The 20,522-nt window shown below is 43.0% G+C and overlaps 1 protein-coding gene across 1 annotated transcript; it reads left to right on the forward strand.

Moving 5' to 3' along the window:
• The first annotated feature begins 17,204 nt into the window (after positions 1–17,204).
• Positions 17,205–18,581, forward strand: LOC125630657 (uncharacterized). The gene is made up of 2 exons (XM_048836882.2): positions 17,205–17,673; positions 18,061–18,581. The coding sequence occupies exons 1-2, from the start codon at positions 17,271–17,273 to the stop codon at positions 18,579–18,581; spliced, it is 924 nt and encodes a 307-aa protein (XP_048692839.2). The 5' UTR covers positions 17,205–17,270.
• Positions 18,582–20,522: the final 1,941 nt, after the last annotated feature.

The following is a 20,522-nucleotide window of genomic DNA, read 5'->3' on the forward strand; positions in this document are numbered from 1 at the left end:
TATGAATATCAATACAGATATTCTTAATCACATTTGTTATTCTAAGTATATCATAAGCACAGAGAAATCCAAGCTGCAGAGTTTGGATACAGATATGAAGTTTAAGGGTGTTCTGGCCTGTGTCTGTCTGTCTGAACCATGTCACACATGTCTGTAGCAATGGGAAGATGAGGTAAGTGAACTATTAAGAAGTGGAGGAGGAGATGAAGGAGTCAAATCAGACACATCTCCTGCATTTCTTTGCCATTACTGTATGATTGTATGGTGCTTAGCACTATGGAACTTCAACCTTGTTGGCCTCTAAATGCTACCACAATTCATAAGTTCCATGGACTTCAGTGCCCTTTGGATCACTCCCATTCCATACATGATTTACTCTAAAATTACTATAAACTGCACTGTTAGAATTATCAATGTGATAATAAATGCTATTGGCTGAACTGGATGCCAGGGTCCAAAGGAGAGATGATTGCTGGGGTCAGAAGAGACCAACAAAACCAGATATATCATAGCCCAGGTCAGGAAACATTGTGTTGTATTGGCTGGTGACTGTTCTACAGACTGAAGTGTGATATGCTAAGGAACTGGCCATTAGTTATTGAGCTTTGTGTTTAATCATGTATTCTAATGCAGTGCCTTCATCCAAGGAGCTCAAAGTGCTTTACAAACAGTAATTAAGCTTCTGAATATGCCTGTGAGGCAGTATCCTGTTTTTGATGATGGGGAATCTGAGCAATAATGACTTTCCTGAAGTTACAGACTGAATTACTGGCACAGCTGGGAATAAACTGAAGATTCTAGATTCTCAGCCCCCTGCATTAGCCCACTAACATTACAGAGAGAGAAATGAAAATTAAGCAGATAAATTGCTATCTCTGAGTTGATTCTTTCCCTTGCTTCAAAAGAAAAAAAAATCCAGAGACAGGAATGGGATGGAAAACCCAACTCTGCTTTGGCAAATATGATCTGTGTTTAAACTGCTCAAGCTCCTTGATTCAAAGCAAAAATTCTGTGTGCGCTTACATAAAAAGGACACCAATTTCTTGTGAAGGAGTTTACCTGCTCCAAGCTGAGGCATTACTGGCCAAAAACTGTAAACAATGGGACCAGAAGTATGTAGCAACATGGATAGCAGTCTGTCCTGCAGCTAGGAGATGGCACTCAGTTAGTTGGGTAAGATCTTTGAGATGGATTTGTGAACACTTTTTTCAAAATGGAAAAAAAATACACCAAAGTTGGGCACCATCAATAGAGTGCAAGTGCTTAAAACAACCCCTTTCTGCAGAATAACTGTATGTGTCTGATGGAAACTTACTCCTATAGTACCCAGCATTGTATGTTTCATTCATTTGTTTATTGATCCCACCAGTGATCCAGCTACAGGCAAGAGGCTGAAGAAACACATAGGCAGCGGTAGCCCAAAATTGAGGCAATGAAGTCAATTCTCCCCTCTGTCTGAGCACTGTTTAAGCATTTTATACGTGGACTGAGTGGAGAGGGAGAGGCTGCTGGGAAATTGTTGGTCCTTGATCCAGAAACACATGGTCGTGGCACAACTTATAGCTACACAAAGCATCCCTAGCTTATTCTAGCATTGTAATGTTCCCCAGGACCCTTATGCCACAGGCAAAGCCCTGTGCTGTTGACATGGCACAGAGTGGTCTTCGAGAACTGGAAATGTGTTCTTAAAACAAATTTTTCATTTAAGTGAAAACGGAGCCTTTGCATGTAGTTGTTTCCCTGCAGTGTTTGCAACCCATACATGGCACCAATGTACTAATACATGAGAACCAGAAAAATGTAACTTACTAATGAAATTGACTTGTCCAGTGGTTGCTTTTTTTTTTTTTTTTTTGGATCCAGTTGAATGAAATGTAACAAGTAAACACCCACTATAAATGATTAAAAAAAAAAAAGATTTTAAAGAGTTCTTGTAATTTAAATAATCTAAAATTTTATCTAACAGATAACCCAAGCAAGGAAATTTGATTTTTATAGATACATAAATATGGGTATTATCTACATATATTTAACCTGATTGTGTCTCTTTAATAAAATTTTGTTGAAAATTCTCAGGGATGGCTAGTTCAAGCAGCTAACCTATCCCTTAAAGTTTATCCCTTAATAGTAAATTGTAAGTCCCAAAGCTTTAACATCTTTGTGTTTCAATCTGTTTCTTGAAACAACTCAATGATTGTCAATATTAATATTCCCTGATGCAAACTGGTCATTGAAAGGCCAAGATAAAACCTACTTCGCCTGTGGATTTTACTGCAAGTTTGACCATTACTAATGTGTCTTCAAGACATGAACAAGAGAGGGAATGTCTGTTTTGGCTATATCACTAAAGAGCTTAGTTAAAAATTAAACTTCATGTCCTCTGTCTAGAATAATTTTCAGACATAAATTTAGAATTAATGTTATTTCAAGAGAGACAATAAAAATCTATGAACATTTGTGATCAACATAAACCCTGTCCACTCCTGATTGCTTTTGAGTCTGACACAGTATAATTTTTTCTTAATGCAGTTGTAACTTCTGTACATAAAATGTTGCAGACATTAATATGCTGCATTTTACATCTCCAGAACTCACTGTGGAGAAACTAAATGAATTCTTTGCATCAGTCTTCACTGTAGAGGATGTGAGGGAGATTCCCAAACTAAGTTGTTCTTTTTAGGTGACAAACCTGAGAAACTGTCCCAGATTGAGGTGTCATTAGAGGAGTTTGGGAACAAACTGATCAATGAAACAGTAATAAGTCACTAGGACCAGATGGCATCACCCAGGAGTTCTGAAGGAACTCAAATATGAAATTCCAGAACTACTAAATGAGGTATTAGACAGGTTTCAGAATAACAGCCGTGTTAGTCTGTATTCGCAAAAAGAAAAGAGTACTTGTGGCACCTTAGAGACTAACCAATTTATTTGAGCATAAGCTTTCGTGAGCTACAGCTCACTTCATTGGATGAGGTATATAACTGTAACCCTTCTGCCAGGCCGAGTTGATAGCAGCAAGGGTCGGGTTCAGTACACAAGGGTTCCCTCTCATCAAAGCAAATGCAAAACTGGCTCGAGCCCCCACTCAGTGACCTGGGAAAATCTTATACACACCCCTGGGTGCCTCAAAGAGGCAATACTTCCCCTCTCGCAAGCACAGAGTCTCGGTGTAGCAGAGAATCTTTAATAATATGAGGTAAACGACATCAGCATTAAATTGGGAAAACACCACAACTAGGGTTCATCAACCAAACCATGAGCAAAGACCCACCCCAGCAAATTGGGCCATATCCTTCCCCTCGGGTCTCTTGAGTCCAGCAACCCAAAAATCACTCGAAGTCCAACAACCCAAAAGTCCAGCCCCAGAGTTCAAAAGTTCATCTGCAGAGTGTTACTTCCCAGTCTGGGTGAAAATGTGTGTGTGTGGGGGGAGGGGGCAGCACGGAAGAGGTAAGGGGCACCTTACATGATCTGAAGCTTCAGTGCTGGTGCACCATAAGGCCAAAGTGAATTCAGCTCAGCACCTGTAGCCAGACTCCTAGTAGACCCAAAATTAGCTCTGATGTTTTACAGTGGAGACAGATGGAGGTGCAATTGATGTTTCAGGCCCTCACAAAGGGGCCCACACCACCAGGTACTAATACCTGTCTCTAGCTTCTCTCAATTCACAGAGTTTTGGAACCTATGACCCTTGCCTAGCGAGTGTTACTTAGTTGATGGCGAGTCCCTCCATCATAACAAAAGGCCAAGTACAGTTCCACTGTCCTTGATTCCCATAATCAGGATAATAACAATTTATTCTTCCTGCCCCAATAACAGAGACACTGGGGATCCCACAGAAGCCAAAGTGACCATTTGGGCAGCTATGGGCTCATTCTAGGCGGGGTGGGTGTGCCTATGCAAATGAGATCAGCCCTGAAGTTCTTTTCCACAACTTGCCACACCTCACCACCAGATGTCAGGGTGAAGCTCATCCTGACTCTGCTTACATCCTCCCCCCAGCTGAGAATTTGTCATCCCGACAAATCATACTCCCTTTATACCAACTCATTGGTTTCCTCCAAAGGGCCTCAGGAAGCCCACTTTAGCATCCACAAGCCTGTGTGCCAAATGTATTGGCTCCTTACTAGTCACCCCAGATGCATCATAAGGTAACCGTTTTACTGGTCTTATCACCCTGTCTCGTCTATTGAGAATCTCTGTTGCCATGGTAGGGGAAACATCCTCTTGAGTGATGGATGGAGAGGTTTCCTTCGAGAGTCCCTCGGCTACTGGTATAGGCCCCTGCACTTCTAGTTCTAACACTGGAGGGTCCAAGGTGCCCAGGACAGCTTCTACCAGATGTCAGGGTGGAGCTGATCCTGACTCTGCTTATATAACATATCATTCAAATCAGCTTCTGTACAAGAGGACTGGAGGATAGCTAATGTGACACCAATTTTTAAAAAGGCTCCAAAGGCAATCCTGGCAATTACAGGCCGGTAAGCCTAACTTCAGCACCAGGCAAATTGGTTGAAACTATAGTAAAGAACAAAATTATCAGACACATAGATGAACACGATTTGTTGGGGAAGAGTCAACATGGCCAATCTATTAGAATTCTTTGAAGGGGTCAACAAACATGTGGAAAAGGGTGATCCAGTAGATAAAGTGTACTTAAACTTTCAGAAAGCCTTTGAGAAGGCACCTCACCAAAGGCTTTTAAGCAAAAGAAGCAGTCATGGGGTAAGAGGGAGGGTCCTCTTAGGGATCAGTGACTGGGGTAGGAAACAAAGGGTGGAAATAAATGATCGGTTTTCAGAATAGAGACAAGTAAATAACAGGGTTCCCCAGGGGTCTGTACTGGGACCTGTGCAGATGATACAAAACTACTCAAGATAGTTAAGTCTCAGGCAGACTGCGAAGAGTTACAAAGGGATCTCAGAAAACTGGGTGACTGGGCAACAAAATGGCAGATGAAATTCAGTGTTGAAAATGCAAAGTAATGCACATTGAAAAACATAATCCCAACTATATATATAAAATGACGGGGTCTAAAATGATGGTAGCTGTTACCACTCAAGAAAGATCTTGGAGTCATTGTGGATAGTTCTCTGAAAATATCTGCTCAATGTGCAGTGGCAGTCAAAAAAGCTAACAACGTTCGGAAGCATTATGTTTATTTTATGTATATATATTTCCTAAAATGAAACAATTGTTTACAAGACCTAACTATGTCCTCTGAGACAGCAGAAATGCTATTCACACCCTTTAGTGCCTGAAGTTGCATAGCATGTGTCTAGTGAAAAAACCTTTGTGCAGCCCTATGGATTTACTCTGCTTTGCCCCAAAGTGTTAAGATTCAGAAGTGCCTGTTCAGACATGCCCAGAGCAGGTCAGTGCATGGTTTCAATATGCCTAGACTTGGGTTTCCTGTTGTGACTTGCATGTTTGACACCAAAGTTTGTCTTAATTGCTTTGACAAGAACCATTTGATTTCAGAACATTCCATTTGCACTCTTTGATGGGATGCAGTATAAATAAATTTGCAGGACAAGGCAGAAAAGTCATTAAAACAAACCAGCTGGCAAAGCAGGGAGAGTTTTTTAATACAGCATCAGATAAGAAAGAGTAATTTAACCATTTTGATTTAAAGAGCTCTCCAGGGGACAGCAGGAGGGCCTGGGACAAGAAAGATTTGTAAACAGAGAACTAAAGCTACCAGGAAGTAGCAGGAAAAAGTAAAAATTAATGTTTAAAACTGATTTTGTAGCACAAAACTCCACCGTGTTTATTACAAGAATCTGCATGAAGAGCATGTTGCGCTCCTGATGATCATTCCTACCTACTGGGTGTATGTTTTTCAATGTTCTGTCCTCAGAGACAAATGAATGTCAATGGATAACTTTGTTCAGCCACATGACTACTGAGTTGATGTCCTTGTAGAGCATTACTACTATCTTGTTTATTTCTGTCAATGCGCTGTCCCTTAAGCACCTCCTTGTAGGTCACCATGTTATGCAGATGGCCTATGACCAAAGAAATGAGAGGGAAAGAAGTAAGAGATCCTGTGGTGGAAGGCATGCACCGAATCCTGTCATTTGGGGGCATGGACATCACTTATATGGCTCTGGTGGCTATGGCCATGGTTATGGTGGAGACTAGAATGTTCATTGTTCTCCTCCGTGATCGATTCTGTGATGACAAAATGAATAGATGCATCCTGGTGGAACCTGACTGTCTCTGCTTAGAAACACAATTGTGCATTTCTCTCTTTGATCAACTGTGCCATTTTTGAGGCTTCAATATAGTTCCTCCCTGCCAGCAGATTGAAACAGTACACAAAATATCTTCTGTGAGGACATCGCCCACCAATTTGGTCAGCTGAATGCATCCTCTCTTCTCTTGTGCACATCGTACTTCATTTGAAAGCTTATTAATCTAATTTATGATGAGGTATGATGCGGAGCTGTCAAATGGTTCTGTTACGATAGAAACAGGGATCAACACGTTAAAATGACCACTTTGAAATATTTGCATTCATATCTGTTAGCTTAATGAATCTATGTGTTATTTCAAGACATAAAATTGGGTTTCTCTGTGACCTCAAAGCATCAAAACAGCGAAATCTGATAATAAATTTGTACAGGTATCATTGAAATGTAATAGTGCTGGTGACATTTGTAGGCAACATCATTATCCTCATTTTGTTCATTATTATGATCTCTGTCAGGAGTGCACACACACAATTCCATGTAGGGAAGATTGTTCTGATTACAGACACGGTTGATTGTGCAGTGACCTCATACTGGTATAGGCACAAATAAGGTCTCGCCATTGGGCCCTTGAAGAATACAGGAACTTGTTCATCTGCCACATTTTTCCACCCATGTTGCCATGGTGATCCATTTTACCTGTGTGCAATGCCATCCAAATCTTTGTTTGCCAAGACGTTCTTTTGACATGCTCCACATGTCGAAGAAGCTACAGAGCCCTGGAATGCTCCCACTCTCCTAGTTACTTTTTATTATTTTTATTTTGTTGCAATAAAAATTAATGTTATGCCTTTTTAAAAATATAAGTGGTACCACACTATTTTGATATTATGGTTGGTATAACCATCATAATGTTATTCATTCCATTTTTTTTTTCCACCCAGAAAGACAAAGGAACCAGCCTTTTGGCTTTGGGAGGGATCCTGACCTGAAAATGTGTTTAGCAATGTTGCCAGGAACACATGGTAAGGATTTTACCTTGAACCAAGTCTAGTTTAAGTTTTAGCATTTTATCTTTATTTGTCTTGTAACCATTTCTGACGTTAATGCCTGTACTTGTACTCCCTTAAAATCTGCCTCTTTGTAGTTAAAAAAATTTGCTTTATTTTTTAATCAAAACTAATACAGTATTGTGTTTAAACTGAATTGTTTGGGTAACTCCAGTTAAAAAGCAAGCTGTTGAATATAGACCCTTCATAAGGACAAAAGACCTATAATATCTGAGAGTCTGGTGGCACGTTAAAGACTAACAGATTTATTTGGGCATAAGCTTTCGTGGGTGAAAAACTCACTTCAGATGCTTATGCCCAAATAAATCTGTTAGTCTTTAAGGTGCCTCGTTGTTTTTGTGGATACAGACTAATACGGCTACCCCTCTGATACTATAATATCTGAATTGTCCTGGAGAGTGCAGAACACATGTTCTGGGGGAAGATTTGGGGCTGGAGCTGGGGTGTATGTGAGGAGAGGGATTGGGAGCAGGGTAGGCTTTCTGGGCAGCACTGGAGTCACCCTGCAAGTGTAACCAAGGCTGGTGGAAGCCAGAGTATGACTGAAGTGTTGCTGGACCAGGGCTGCAGCTATACACAGACACACAGGGTGTTATCTGTATGCTGTCTGCATCTTTGTGAGGGGCCCAGGTTGGCAGCTACAGCAGCAAAACATTGTGAGACACCCAAGGTTGCAGGGCAAGTGCTGACATAATCCCTCACTAGTCTGGATTGCACCTTCAAATGTGATAGGCTGCCTTCTTGGGTGGGACATGTAAGCGTGCTTGGACAGCAGGACACCTGACCTGTGGGTACATGCACCTTGGGCAGAACTGCCTGCTCCCTTCACTCAACCACCACAATCCAAACACCTCACGGCATCAAAAAACAGTGAGGAAACCTGGAGCCCATTATTGATGGGAATTGTTAATGAATCCCATTAGTGAGCAGAAATTTCCTGCTGCCTTAGAGCACAAAGTGGCTCAGCTCTTTTTCAAGAACTGCTCCTGGTGTTTATAATTTCACCAATCTTCTCTTTATGGAGCAGACTGTGATGAATCAACTCCAACAAAACCTAGGTCTCTGGCTTCAGACCCGCAATTTCTCCTATTTCTGCTGAGCCATAGGAAGTGCATTATAGCACAGCTTTTCTGGCATCCCACAGGAGGTTTGTTGTAGTTTCTCCATTGATGAAGCAACTGCTTCTCCCCATGCCCCCAGCCCTTTGTATCCCCCTCCCTCTGCAGCCCAGGCACCTCTCCCACAAAGTCTATTTACCCATATCCCCTTTGTAGCTCTATCCTTCCAGAGCTCTCCAAAGCCCCATTCACTCCTTTTTGGTCCCACTCACACCACCATTCCCCTATCCGCAATCAGTGCTGCCCTGGTTGCCCTTCACCCTCTCCTCCGTTCTCCGCAGCACTGCTTGGTATGCTGGGGGAACTTAGGCAGCAGTACTGGAAACACCAATACATGGGAGCTTCTGCTGCTAATTGCCCTGCACACCAGACATCAGTGCTGTGAGGAACTTTCCAAGCACCAATGCCTTCAAAGATAGAATCTATGCTTTTTCCCACCCTAGCCTTCCAAACAGCCCTGATCCCCATCACCATTACTATAAGGTCCATGGTGGCTCCACCCCACTCCAGGACCTCATAATATCCCACTCCCCCCTGCTTCATCTTCTGCCTGCCTTTGTCCCAAACACTCCTACTTCATTGTCTATCCGTCCACACACTCCAACACATACTGCCATGCCTGCTGATGCCAGCCTGGCTCTCCAGGGTCAGGGGTGGTGGCTGGGGTGTATGTGAGGAGAGAGATTGGGAGCAGGGTAGGCTTTCTGGGCAGCACTGGAGAATGTGGAAGCAGAATTTGATAGTCCCATTGACTTGCCTTTATATAGCTAAATTAAGTTATGGTGAGTAAGTGGAACAGCGCTTTTTCTGTGTAGGTTTAAAGTGTTAACACTTCCCTGAGATGTAAAGGCTGTGTGTGTGTGTGTGTGTTGTGATGGGTTGGGTCACAGAAACTCCCTCAAGACTGTCACTAGATGTGCTGAGATACCACTGGGAGTAAAAGGCTCTGCCAGAGAAGGTTTCCCTCCACTTCCATCTTGCTGAGTTAGACACTCCAGTCAGCTACAGCACAGATCAAGAGGTTGGGCCACACCACCCTGCAGTGCACAGAAACTAAGATTCACTTAGCCCAGGGGTTTCTCAGTTAACGTGGACTTTCCCAGCACCCAGTATTCAGTCTTTCTGGGAGCCTAAACCCCAAATAAATCTGTTTTACTCTGTATCAAGCTTATACAGGGTAAACTCATATATTTTCTGCTCTCTATAACACTTATAGAGAGATATCCAGAGCTGTTTGCTCCCCCAGGTATTAATTATTTACTCTGGGTTAGTTAATAAGCACAAGTGATGTTATTAAGTATAAAAAGTAGGATTTAAGTGGTTCCAAGTAATAACAGACAGAACAAAGTAAGTTACCAAGCAAAATAAAACAAAACATGCAAGTCTAAGCCTAATACAGTAGGAAACTGAATACAGGTAAATCTCACTCTCAGAGATGTTCCAATAAGCTTCTTTCACAGACTAGATTCCTTCCTAGTCTGGGCCCAATCCTTTTCTACCCAGCATTGTGGTTTATGGCCTGGGACCAGCAATCACTCACACCCCCATAGTTACAGACCTTTGTTCCACTTTCTTTCAGGCACCTCTTTGGAATGGAGAGGCCATCTCTTCAGCCAGCTGAAGACAAAATGGAGAGGCTTCTAGGGCCTTTTATATTCTCCCTCTTGTGGGTGGAAACCCCTTTGTTCTTCTGTGCAAAATCACAGCAACAAGATGGAGTCTGTAGCCACCTGGGCAAGTCACATGTCCATGAATGATTCAGCTTTTTGCAGGCTGATACCATTGTTTACATGTTAGTTTGAACGTTCCCAGGAAAGCTCAGATGTGGATTGGCATCTCCCAGAGTCCATTGTCAGTTAAGTGTTTCTTGACTGGGCACTTACTCAGAATAGTCCTTTCTCAAGAAGCTGACCAAATGCTTTACTGATGCTACTTAGAATCAAACACATTGAGATACAAGTACATAGCCCATATTCATAACTTCAAATACAAAAATGACACACACATAATCATAAGCAGCAAATTACAGCCTTTCCATGGACACCTTACTTGACGTCCTTTGTACAAGATTTAGTGCAACTATAGGACCTTGCTTGTAACAATGATCTATATGGTCACAATTCATGTCAATAACGTCACATGTGTAGTGTACACTTTAATGACTGTACTTTTTTAACTACAGGGGAAGGAGACACTCTCAGTGGGGATGTTTCATGAAAAATGCATCCCAGCTTTCAGGCCTGGACAAGCACGGTAAGGATTGACCACTGGGTGAGAAATACCCAGACAGCAAAATAACTTGTTAATAAATATAGGCTATCTATTGCATTTTGTGGTGTTCTTTTAACCTGTAACCTCATGTTTCCAAACCCTTATACTCAGTTTTATTTGAATCTCTATCTTAAGCTCTGTTAAATAGACATCAATTTGGTTTTACAATAGACACATCTAAGTGCCTTGTGCTAAGGAGAGCGTTGAACTGGGGTAAAACCAGTCAACTAGGGCTCACTGTTTCCACGGAGGCAGCAGATCGGTGTTCCTGGTGGGTGTCCGGAAGATAAGAGACTGGGTATTCAAGTGTAACAAAGTGGGTGTATACTTTGCTAGCTTGCACTGGGAAACAGCAGTGCTTGTGGAACCAGAATGGAGCACTTGTGTTGCCAGCAGCTGGCCAACTTGGTAGGCTTTCCCCTGGTGGGCATGGACAAGGCTCTCTCATGCTATAAGCAGGTGGTAGTGACTCACCCCAGACACCTAAGTAACTTCACAAAGTGTCACAGGGGGTCTGGAAAAAATATTTTCCCAGGGAATTTCAAAAAGAATTATAGTTAAATAAGCCGAGTAAATCTTAGACAAAAAAAAAATCCCATGGAAAATTCAATTGCCCTATGAAGAGAGAGTTTGTGAAATTGGAGACTAAATTCAGCCATTAAGGTGTGTGCCCCCGGGATTGTCACCATACTCTAGCTCAAGTGGTCTAAGGGAGCTAGACTTCCATGACCTATTGACTTTCAACTCTGATGTGTGCTTGTGAAAATCTCTGTTGAAGACTTTAGCTTCTATACCTCATGACCCTGTGGAGAAGGCAGTGTCACTGCAAGAGAGTGACCTATACAATTTGAAATCCTGTGGACTTCAGATGATCACGATCACTTTGTCATCAGCGAACACAGAACCTGGGAATTTCAGCTACAAAAGACACAGGCCTCAAATAATTGAGCTAAAACTTTGTTACCTGGTAGCAGTAGTAGGCTCTTATCACTATGAACCAGCCAGTATTGGGGACATGATATTCTTTCAACTCAGTGATACTAAAAAGGCTCTAGGGTCATAGTGGACAAATAACTGAACATGAGCATACATGGCAATACTATAAGGGCTATTACTTGGATGTATAAACTGGGGAGTAATAAGTAGGTATATGGAGGTATAGGGATTTTACCTCTGTATATGGCATTGATGAGACCAGTATGGAATACTGTGCGAGTTTGGGTCTCCACATTTTAAATAAGACATTGAAAAAATTGAGAGTGTGCAGAATAGAGCCACAAAAAATTATCTGAGAGCTGGAAAAATATGGAATTTTAAGGATCTCAATGTGTTTAGCTTATCAAAAAGAAGAGTGAGCAGTGACTTGATTGTGATGTCCTTCATAGGGAGAATATACCGGGGACTAATGGGTTCTTTAATCTAGCAGAGAAAGTCATATCCAGAACAAATGGCTGTAAATTAAAGCCAGACAAATTCAAATTAGAAATATGGCACATATTTTTTACTGGGTGAGTGATTAACCATTGGAACAAACTGCCGAGGGAAGTGATGGATTCTCCACCTTCAATGTCTTCAGATCAAAACTGGATGCCTTTCTGGAAGAAATGCTTTAGTTAAACAGTTATTGGGCTCAGTGTCATATAACAGGGTGAAATACCATGGCCTGTGATTGGACTAGATCTAATGGTCTCTTGTGGCCTTCAGCTCTGTGAATCTATATATGTTAGTTAAAAATATTTTACATTATATCACATCAGAAATGGTAAAAAAAAATGCAGTAATATTATCCAAGATTTTTTCCCTTCTGTGATTAGGTGCATTATTTACAATTGTACAAAATACCACAGAGGCAGTTTAAAAATATCTGCCATCTCTTGTCAGCAGTGTCAACAATGTCTCATGTTTCAGCCATATGATTATAGTGTCTTGAGAGGAGGTTTTACTATTCTATATAAAGTGTTTCTTTGGGTATAGACCATCTGGAAGACTTTAAAGTCTTCTCTTAGTCTTTAATTGTCACAGAAAGTCAACGTTTAGGGCTGTATATGTAGAAATTGGTCTACAGTTCCTGTTATTGTTAGTGGGACTTGCTTCCTTAATTCCCTGTGTTGAAATTGTCCTCCTCTGTTTGTTTGGAAATGGACTGCATTAAGTCATTGACTCCATGTTGTTTATAATTTTGAGCTTTTTCAGTATAATTTCCCCAAAGCTTTGGTTTATTTTCAGCTGCAGAAGAATAATCCAAGACTAAACATGTTGTTCTTTAAAATTAACATGATGACTAAAGCGGATTTCTCAACAAATTTTATTGAAATGCCGATGATTAAGATCTCTTCTCTGCAAATAACATGTAATTCAGATCAGCTGTAATGAATGTACAGTCTAATTATTTAAATGTAGGGCCAGTTTATTAACTGCAATATCATTCCTGGTACGCTTTGCATTTACTTTTTGATATTCAGATGTGGTGCTAACATGCAGGAAGAGGGTTGTAATTCCAAAAATTACTGACTACCTGTGCCTCAAACTCTGCTCTTGTCTGCAGCATTCAGGGCATCGACCACACCCTACAGACGAGGTCACTTTGGTCCAATCTCTTAACCAAGAACCCAAGGAGGCAGATTCTAGACACCCTTCATTACCTGTCCACAGAAGCTGCAGGGTCATGGGATATAATGTTACCTAGTGGACAGAGCACTAGCCTGGGGCTCAGGACACCTGGGTTCTCTTCCTGGATCTGCCAATGGCCTTCTGGGTGATCTTACACAAGCCACTTCATCTCTCTGGGCCTCAGTTTCCCAATCTGTAAAATGGGGCCATTGATACTGGCCTCCTTGAAAAGGGCTTTGAGATCTGATGAAAAGCATTGTGTAAGAGGGAGGTATTTGACTTTGTGGGTTTCCCCACAATGGTTTAAACCCCATGTCTTAAAGATTAACATATCAAGTTAAAATTAATGGTATTCAGATATAGCTGGAAAAACAGTTAATCTAGAATACAGACAGTGATTGTAATTAAATAATAAAGAAAATGGCAAAGGAAAGTGCTCACATTCCTGGTTTCTCTGTTTTAACAGTCACCCTGTTGGACTTCTCCAACTGTTAGCCTTACTGACCAGTACCTATCATTCTGGCATCAGAGACCCAACCCATGAATTTTTCCTCCCTTGTAACATAGCTACAAGCCTCCTGAAATCTAAATGGCACCTAGCTCATTATCATGCCAGGTATGAATGTGCATCCTTTTTACATCCTTGCAAAAATATCTGCATAAATGCATCAAAAGGACATTGAGATGTACAAAATCTATTGTCCTGATTTCATCGATTATTGCAGGGCAACTTCATTCCCTAGGAAGACCAGGTGTCACCAACCATGTGCCCCTTCCCAGGTTAATTTCAGAAACTTATCTGAATTCATGGAGGTGTCTGCTAATAGCCTTAGTTAGTTTTTCCCTCATCAGAGTAAGACTCATGTACACAGTAATTGTCCTGTACTTCCACAGTGTTCTGACACACCCTTGCTTCATTGATTAGGCAACAGGTCAATTTCTTTCAGTCACAGGCTTAAAATTACAGTGATCACATTTTATTAATCCCATATTTCCCAATTTCTTTTCTATCACATATAAACTGACAGAAGGATCCCAATCTGTCACAGAACCGATCTTCAATTTTGGAGGATGAAATATGAACAGATTTGTCTTGCAAATGCTGTTGCCTATTTTTGACTTTAAAGAAGATAATTCAACATATGGGACTGACCTACATTGGAGTTACATAGTTCTTGTATCAAATTATACAGACCCACCCCTCCTTCCCGCCCTTCCCTCCTCCCCCGCACTCCCCCACACACACAAGAACAGGCTCTAGATAATGGGCCAAAATCAGAAGTGATGTGCTAAATTCTGTTAGTTACGTTCTCTTCCAATAATTTATAATCCCTTATGCTCTGACTCCCTTAGATTTATTTACACTCACTCCACCTATGTAAAAGAGCCTATTTTACGTTACACTTTCATTTGCCTTCTAGGCATGTAAGTTATTGCACTTTTAGACTCACTTACACATCAGTAGAATTGGTGTGAGTCAAAGGGAGTCTAAACTGAGCACAAGAGCATTTAAATTAGTGTAACAAGTTTCAACTTACAGCCCCAGCCCATGGCTTCTGATTTCAGCCCATTACCTACAGTATATTCATGGGTGTGGAGTTTGTCCCAACATTTTGTTTTTAAGTGCGAAAACTGTAGCCTCATAAAATCTCTAATATAATAAAGAATTTAAATGGGGGGGGGAGTGAGTAGTAGGCAGTGGGTTTGCCATGTACCATGGTGCCACTCACTATTGTCAGACAATGCAGCATTGAACTCTTACCTTTACAGTACAGGAGGTAGGTTTTTGTTACTGTTTGTTATAGAAATGCAGGTTTGATGATGCTCCAATAGATATATAGTCTGGATTCCAGATCAAAATGCTCTAAAGAGAATACTGATTATGGCCAGCTTTACTACAAGTGTTTTGAAGGGTGTAAACGCCACACAGCAGGAAGAATTACTATGGGGCTACAAGCTATGATAGAGTAATAGAAAGAATTACTTTCAGTGTCTTAGGTCCTATAAAACAGGCCATCTATGTCTTCTTAAGGAGGTTCTCCTGCAGAGAGTACAACTTTAAATAAGCAAAATATGTAAATAAACAAACTCTAGGCAAGCCTTAGGATACTGAAACTGAGTTATATTTAGTACAAAATCCTTTCAGGCTCTGTATTTTCACTCTGTCAATAACAGAAGTGCTGTTTGTCTGGCAAGACTGAATAAATCTATTTTCAAATATCTCCTTGACTCCTTTACAATCTGCTGCATTCCACTGATACCACAGTAATCTGCTCAGACTGAAGAAAAATATCAAAGGTTAAGAACAACTTGAATGTGCTCACTTTAAAAAAATGGGATGGAATTTTTGGTTTGTTTGCAACCGAGTCAAATTTAGGAAACCTAGCTTTAGAAATTTCTGGGCTGCTGGCATAGTAGTAGCAGTGATAAATGTTAGCTCTCATTTGTTGAGAGCTCTCTTTTGTTTGCTTACAGTTTGCTTATTTACATGTTTCTTTAAAATTGTATCCACTCCAGGAGAGTCTCTTGAAACAGGCACAACTGGCCTTTTACCGGGACCCAAGACACAGCAAGTCAACATTTGAAATCATAAACTAGAAGTACATGAATTCATTCTCATCCAGTAAAATGATGATAGATTAATGTTTAGTTAGAAGATAAAGCAACAGTCTTTAATTTGATACATGAATGACTTGTCACCATTGACCATTTCAAAAACAAACACACCATTTTCAGAAAAATGGAAAAACAAGATTAGATTTTTTTTTCTATGAAGTTTACATTTAAATGACAAGGCTAGTTACACATCATTTTGTCTCGCTTACTTTAACCTGAGAACTCCAGTACTACTGGAAAACAGGATACTGGGCTAGATGGGCTTCTGGTCTGACCCAGTATGGCCAGTTTTATGTTCATATGTTTATGTTTATGTTCATATGTTTATGTTTTTTTGACTCAGGATCCCAAAATCATGAGATTGGCTTAAAAATCACAAGTCTTTACTAAAATAATAAATGCAGGTTCCTTTTTATTTGCCTTTTAGTGTTTGAGTTTTTAGGGTCCACATTTTCAAGATTTTCTGGGCAGGCACAAATGGTGAGTGTAAAAGGGACTGTCCCCTTTAAGGAAAGTAGGGATTACAGATGTGTCAACCCCTTTTCCATGGTGTGTCCCTTTCAGGTTCCTGGATGAAGGCCTAGAGAAGGGCAGAGGCAGGTGCTGCGAGACAGGAAGATGGTGCCGAGGAAATAGTTAATGCTTGGGGGCTGGATGTGGGGGTGACCCAGGCTACCATTTCTTTAAAGGCTCAGGACCCATAAACCTTGCAGGGTAGGGTGGGGCAAGGCTTCCTTCTCTCCCGGTCAGCTGGAACGAGCTCTGGGAAGGGGGCAGTATATATGCTCCCTCCTTGGTTGCGACAGGGAAGTGGCACTGTCTGCTGATCCCTTCCAGCCTAGGGAAGTCAAGGACTAAGCCCTGGTCTACACTAGGACTTTAGGTCGAATTTAGCAGCGTTAAATCGATTTAAACCTGCACCCGTCCACACAATGAAGCCCTTTATTTCGACTTAAAGGGCTCTTAAAATCGATTTCCTTACTCCACCCCTGACAAGTGGATTAGCGCTTAAATCGACGTTGCCGGCTCGAATTTGGGGTACTGTGGACACAATTCGATGGTATTGGCCTCCGGGAGCTATCCCAGAGTGCTCCATTCTGACCGCTCTGGACAGCGCTCTCAACTCAGATGCACTGGCCAGGTAGACAGGAAAAGAACCGCGAACTTTTGAATCTCATTTCCTGTTTGGCCAGCGTGGCAAGCTGCAGGTGACCATGCAGAGCTCATCAGCAGAGGTGACCATGATGGAGTCCCAGAATCGCAAAAGAGCTCCAGCATGGACCGAACGGGAGGTACGGGATCTGATCGCTGTTTGGGGAGAGGAATCCGTGCTATCAGAACTCCGTTCCAGTTTTCGAAATGCCAAAACCTTTGTGAAAATCTCCCAGGGCATGAAGGACAGAGGCCATAACAGGGACCTGAAGCAGTGCCGCGTGAAACTGAAGGAGCTGAGGCAAGCCTACCAGAAAACCAGAGAGGCGAACAGCCGCTCTGGGTCAGAGCCCCAAACATGCCGCTTCTATGATGAGCTGCATGCCATTTTAGGGGGTTCAGCCACCACTACCCCAGCCGTGTTGTTTGACTCCTTCAATGGAGATGGAGGCAATACGGAAGTAGGTTTTGGGGACGAAGAAGATGATGAGGAGGAGGTTGTAGATAGCTCACAGCAAGCAAGCGGAGAAACCGGTTTTCCCGACAGCCAGGAACTGTTTCTCACCCTAGACCTGGAGCCAGTACCCCCCGAACCCACCCAAGGCTGCCTCCTGGACTCAGCAGGCGGAGAAGGGACCTCTGGTGAGTGTACCTTTTAAAATGCTATACATGGTTTAAAAGCAAGCATGTGAAAGGATTACTTTGCCCTGGCATTTGCGGTTCTGCCTTTGCAAAAGGTTTCTGGGGAGGGCAGCCTTATTTCGTCCTTCATGGTAGGACACTTTACCACTCCAGGCCAGCAACACGTACTGGGGAATCACTGTAGAACAAAGCATTGCAGTGTATGTTTGCTGGCATTCAACCAAAATCCGTTCACGCGGTGGGAGGAGGCAAAATGCGACCTTGTAACGAAAGCACATGTGCTATGTATGTAATGTTAACAGCAAGGTTTACCCTGAAAGAGTGTAGCCACTGTTTTATAAAATGTGTCTTTTTAAATACCGCTGTCCCTTTTTTTTTCTCCACCAGCTGCATGTGTTTCAATGATCACAGGATCTTCTCCTTCCCAGAGGCTAGTGAAGCTTAGAAAGAAAAAAAAACGCACTCGCGATGAAATGTTCTCCGAGCTCATGCTGTCCTCCCACACTGACAGAGCACAGACGAATGCGTGGAGGCAAATAATGTCAGAGTGCAGGAAAGCACAAAATGATCGGGAGGAGAGGTGGAGGGCTGAAGAGAGTAAGTGGCGGGCTGAAGACAGGGCTGAAGCTCAAAGGTGGCGGCAGCGTGATGAGAGGAGGCAGGATTCAATGCTGAGGCTGCTGCAGGACCAAACCAGTATGCTCCAGTGTATGGTTGAGCTGCAGCAAAGGCAGCTGGAGCACAGACTGCCACTGCAGCCCCTCTGTAACCAACCGCCCTCCTCCCCAAGTTCCATAGCCTCCACACCCAGACGCCCAAGAACGCGGTGGGGGGGCCTCCGGCCAACCAGCCACTCCACCACAGAGGATTGCCCAAAAAAAAGAAGGCTGTCATTCAATAAATTTTAAAGTTGTAAACTTTTAAAGTGCTGTGCTTAAAGTGCTGTGTGGCATTTTCCTTCCCTCCTCCACCACCCCTCCTGGGATACCTTGGTAGTCATCCCCCTATTTGTGTGATGAATGAATAACGAATGCATGAATGTGAAGCAACAATGACTTTATTGGCTCTGCAAGCAATGATTAAAGGGAGGAGGGGAGGGTGGTTAGCTTACAGGGAAGTAGAGTGAACCAAGGGGCGGGGGGGGTTTCATCAAGGAGAAACAAACAGAACTTTCACACCGTAGCCTGGCCAGTCATGAAACTGTTTTTCAAAGCTTCTCTGATGCGTACCGCGCCCTCCTGTGCTCTTCTAACCGCCCTGGTGTCTGGCTGCGCGTAACCAGCAGCCAGGCGATTTGCCTCAACCTCCCACCCCGCCATAAACGTCTCCCCCTTACTCTCACAGATATTGTGGAGCACACAGCAAGCAGTAATAACAGTGGGAATATTGGTTTCGCTGAGGTCTAAGCGAGTCAGTAAACTGCGCCAGCGCGCCTTTAAACGTCCAAATGCACATTCTACCACCATTCTGCACTTGCTCAGCCTGTAGTTGAACAGCTCCTGACCACTGTCCAGGCTGCCTGTGTATGGCTTCATGAGCCATGGCATTAAGGGGTAGGCTGGGTCCCCAAGGATACATATAGGCATTTCAACATCCCCAACAGTTATTTTCTGGTCTGGGAATAAAGTCCCTTCCTGCAGCTTTTGAAACAGACCAGAGTTCCTGAAGATGCGAGCATCATGCACCTTTCCCGGCCATCCCACGTTGATGTTGGTGAAACGTCCCTTGTGATCCACCAGAGCTTGCAGCACTATCGAAAAGTACCCCTTGCGGTTTATGTACTCGGCGGCTTGGTGCTCCGGTGCCAAGATAGGGATATGGGTTCCGTCTATAGCCCCACCACAGTTAGGGAATCCCATTGCAGCAAAGCCATCCACTATGACCTGCACATTTCCCAGGGTCACTACCCTTGATATCAGCAGATCTTTGATTGCGTGGGCTACTTGCATCACAGCAGCCCCCACAGTAGATTTGCCCACTCCAAATTGATTCCCAACTGACCGGTAGCTGTCTGGCGTTGCAAGCTTCCACAGGGCTATCGCCACTCGCTTCTCAACTGTGAGGGCTGCTCTCATCTTGGTATTCATGCGCTTCAGGGCAGGGGAAAGCAAGTCACAAAGTTCCATGAAAGTGCCCTTACGCATGCGAAAGTTTCGTAGCCACTGGGAATCGTCCCAGACCTGCAACACTATGCGGTCCCACCAGTCTGTGCTTGTTTCCCGAGCCCAGAATCGGCGTTCCACAGCATGAACCTGCCCCATTAGCACCATGATGCATGCATTGTCAGGGCCCATGCTTTCAGAGAAATCTGTGTCCATGTCCTGATCACTCACGGGACCGCGCTGACGTCGCCTCCTCGCCCGGTATCGCGTTGCCATGTTCTGGTGCTGCATATACTGCTGGATAATGCGTGTGGTGGTTAATGTGCTCCTAATTGCCAAAGTGAGCTGAGCGGGCTCCATGCTTGCCGTGGTATGGCGTCCGCACAGAAAAAAGGCGCGGAACGATTGTCTGCCGTTGCTCTGACGGAGGGAGGGGCGACTGACGACACGGCTTACAGGGTTGGCTTCAGGGAGCTAAAATCAACAAAGGGGGTGCCTGTACATCAAGGAGTATTTCAGGCAGGACTGCACGGAGGGTTCCAATAAGAAATGGTGCACCTAAGTTATCGTTGTTATTGGAACAAGGAGGTTAGCCTGGCCTCTGATTGATACATGGCTAGATTTACCTCGCTGCACCTTCTCTGTGAGTGACTGCAGTGTGACCTAGAGGAATGAGTCCCCTAGACAGGGGAGGAGGCAAATGAGTACAAAACAAATCTGGTCTATTCCTTGTTTTGACCCACTCCA

The sequence above is a fragment of the Caretta caretta genome, chromosome 1 (genome assembly GCF_965140235.1).
Source record: "Caretta caretta isolate rCarCar2 chromosome 1, rCarCar1.hap1, whole genome shotgun sequence".
Lineage (NCBI taxonomy): Eukaryota > Metazoa > Chordata > Testudines > Cheloniidae > Caretta > Caretta caretta.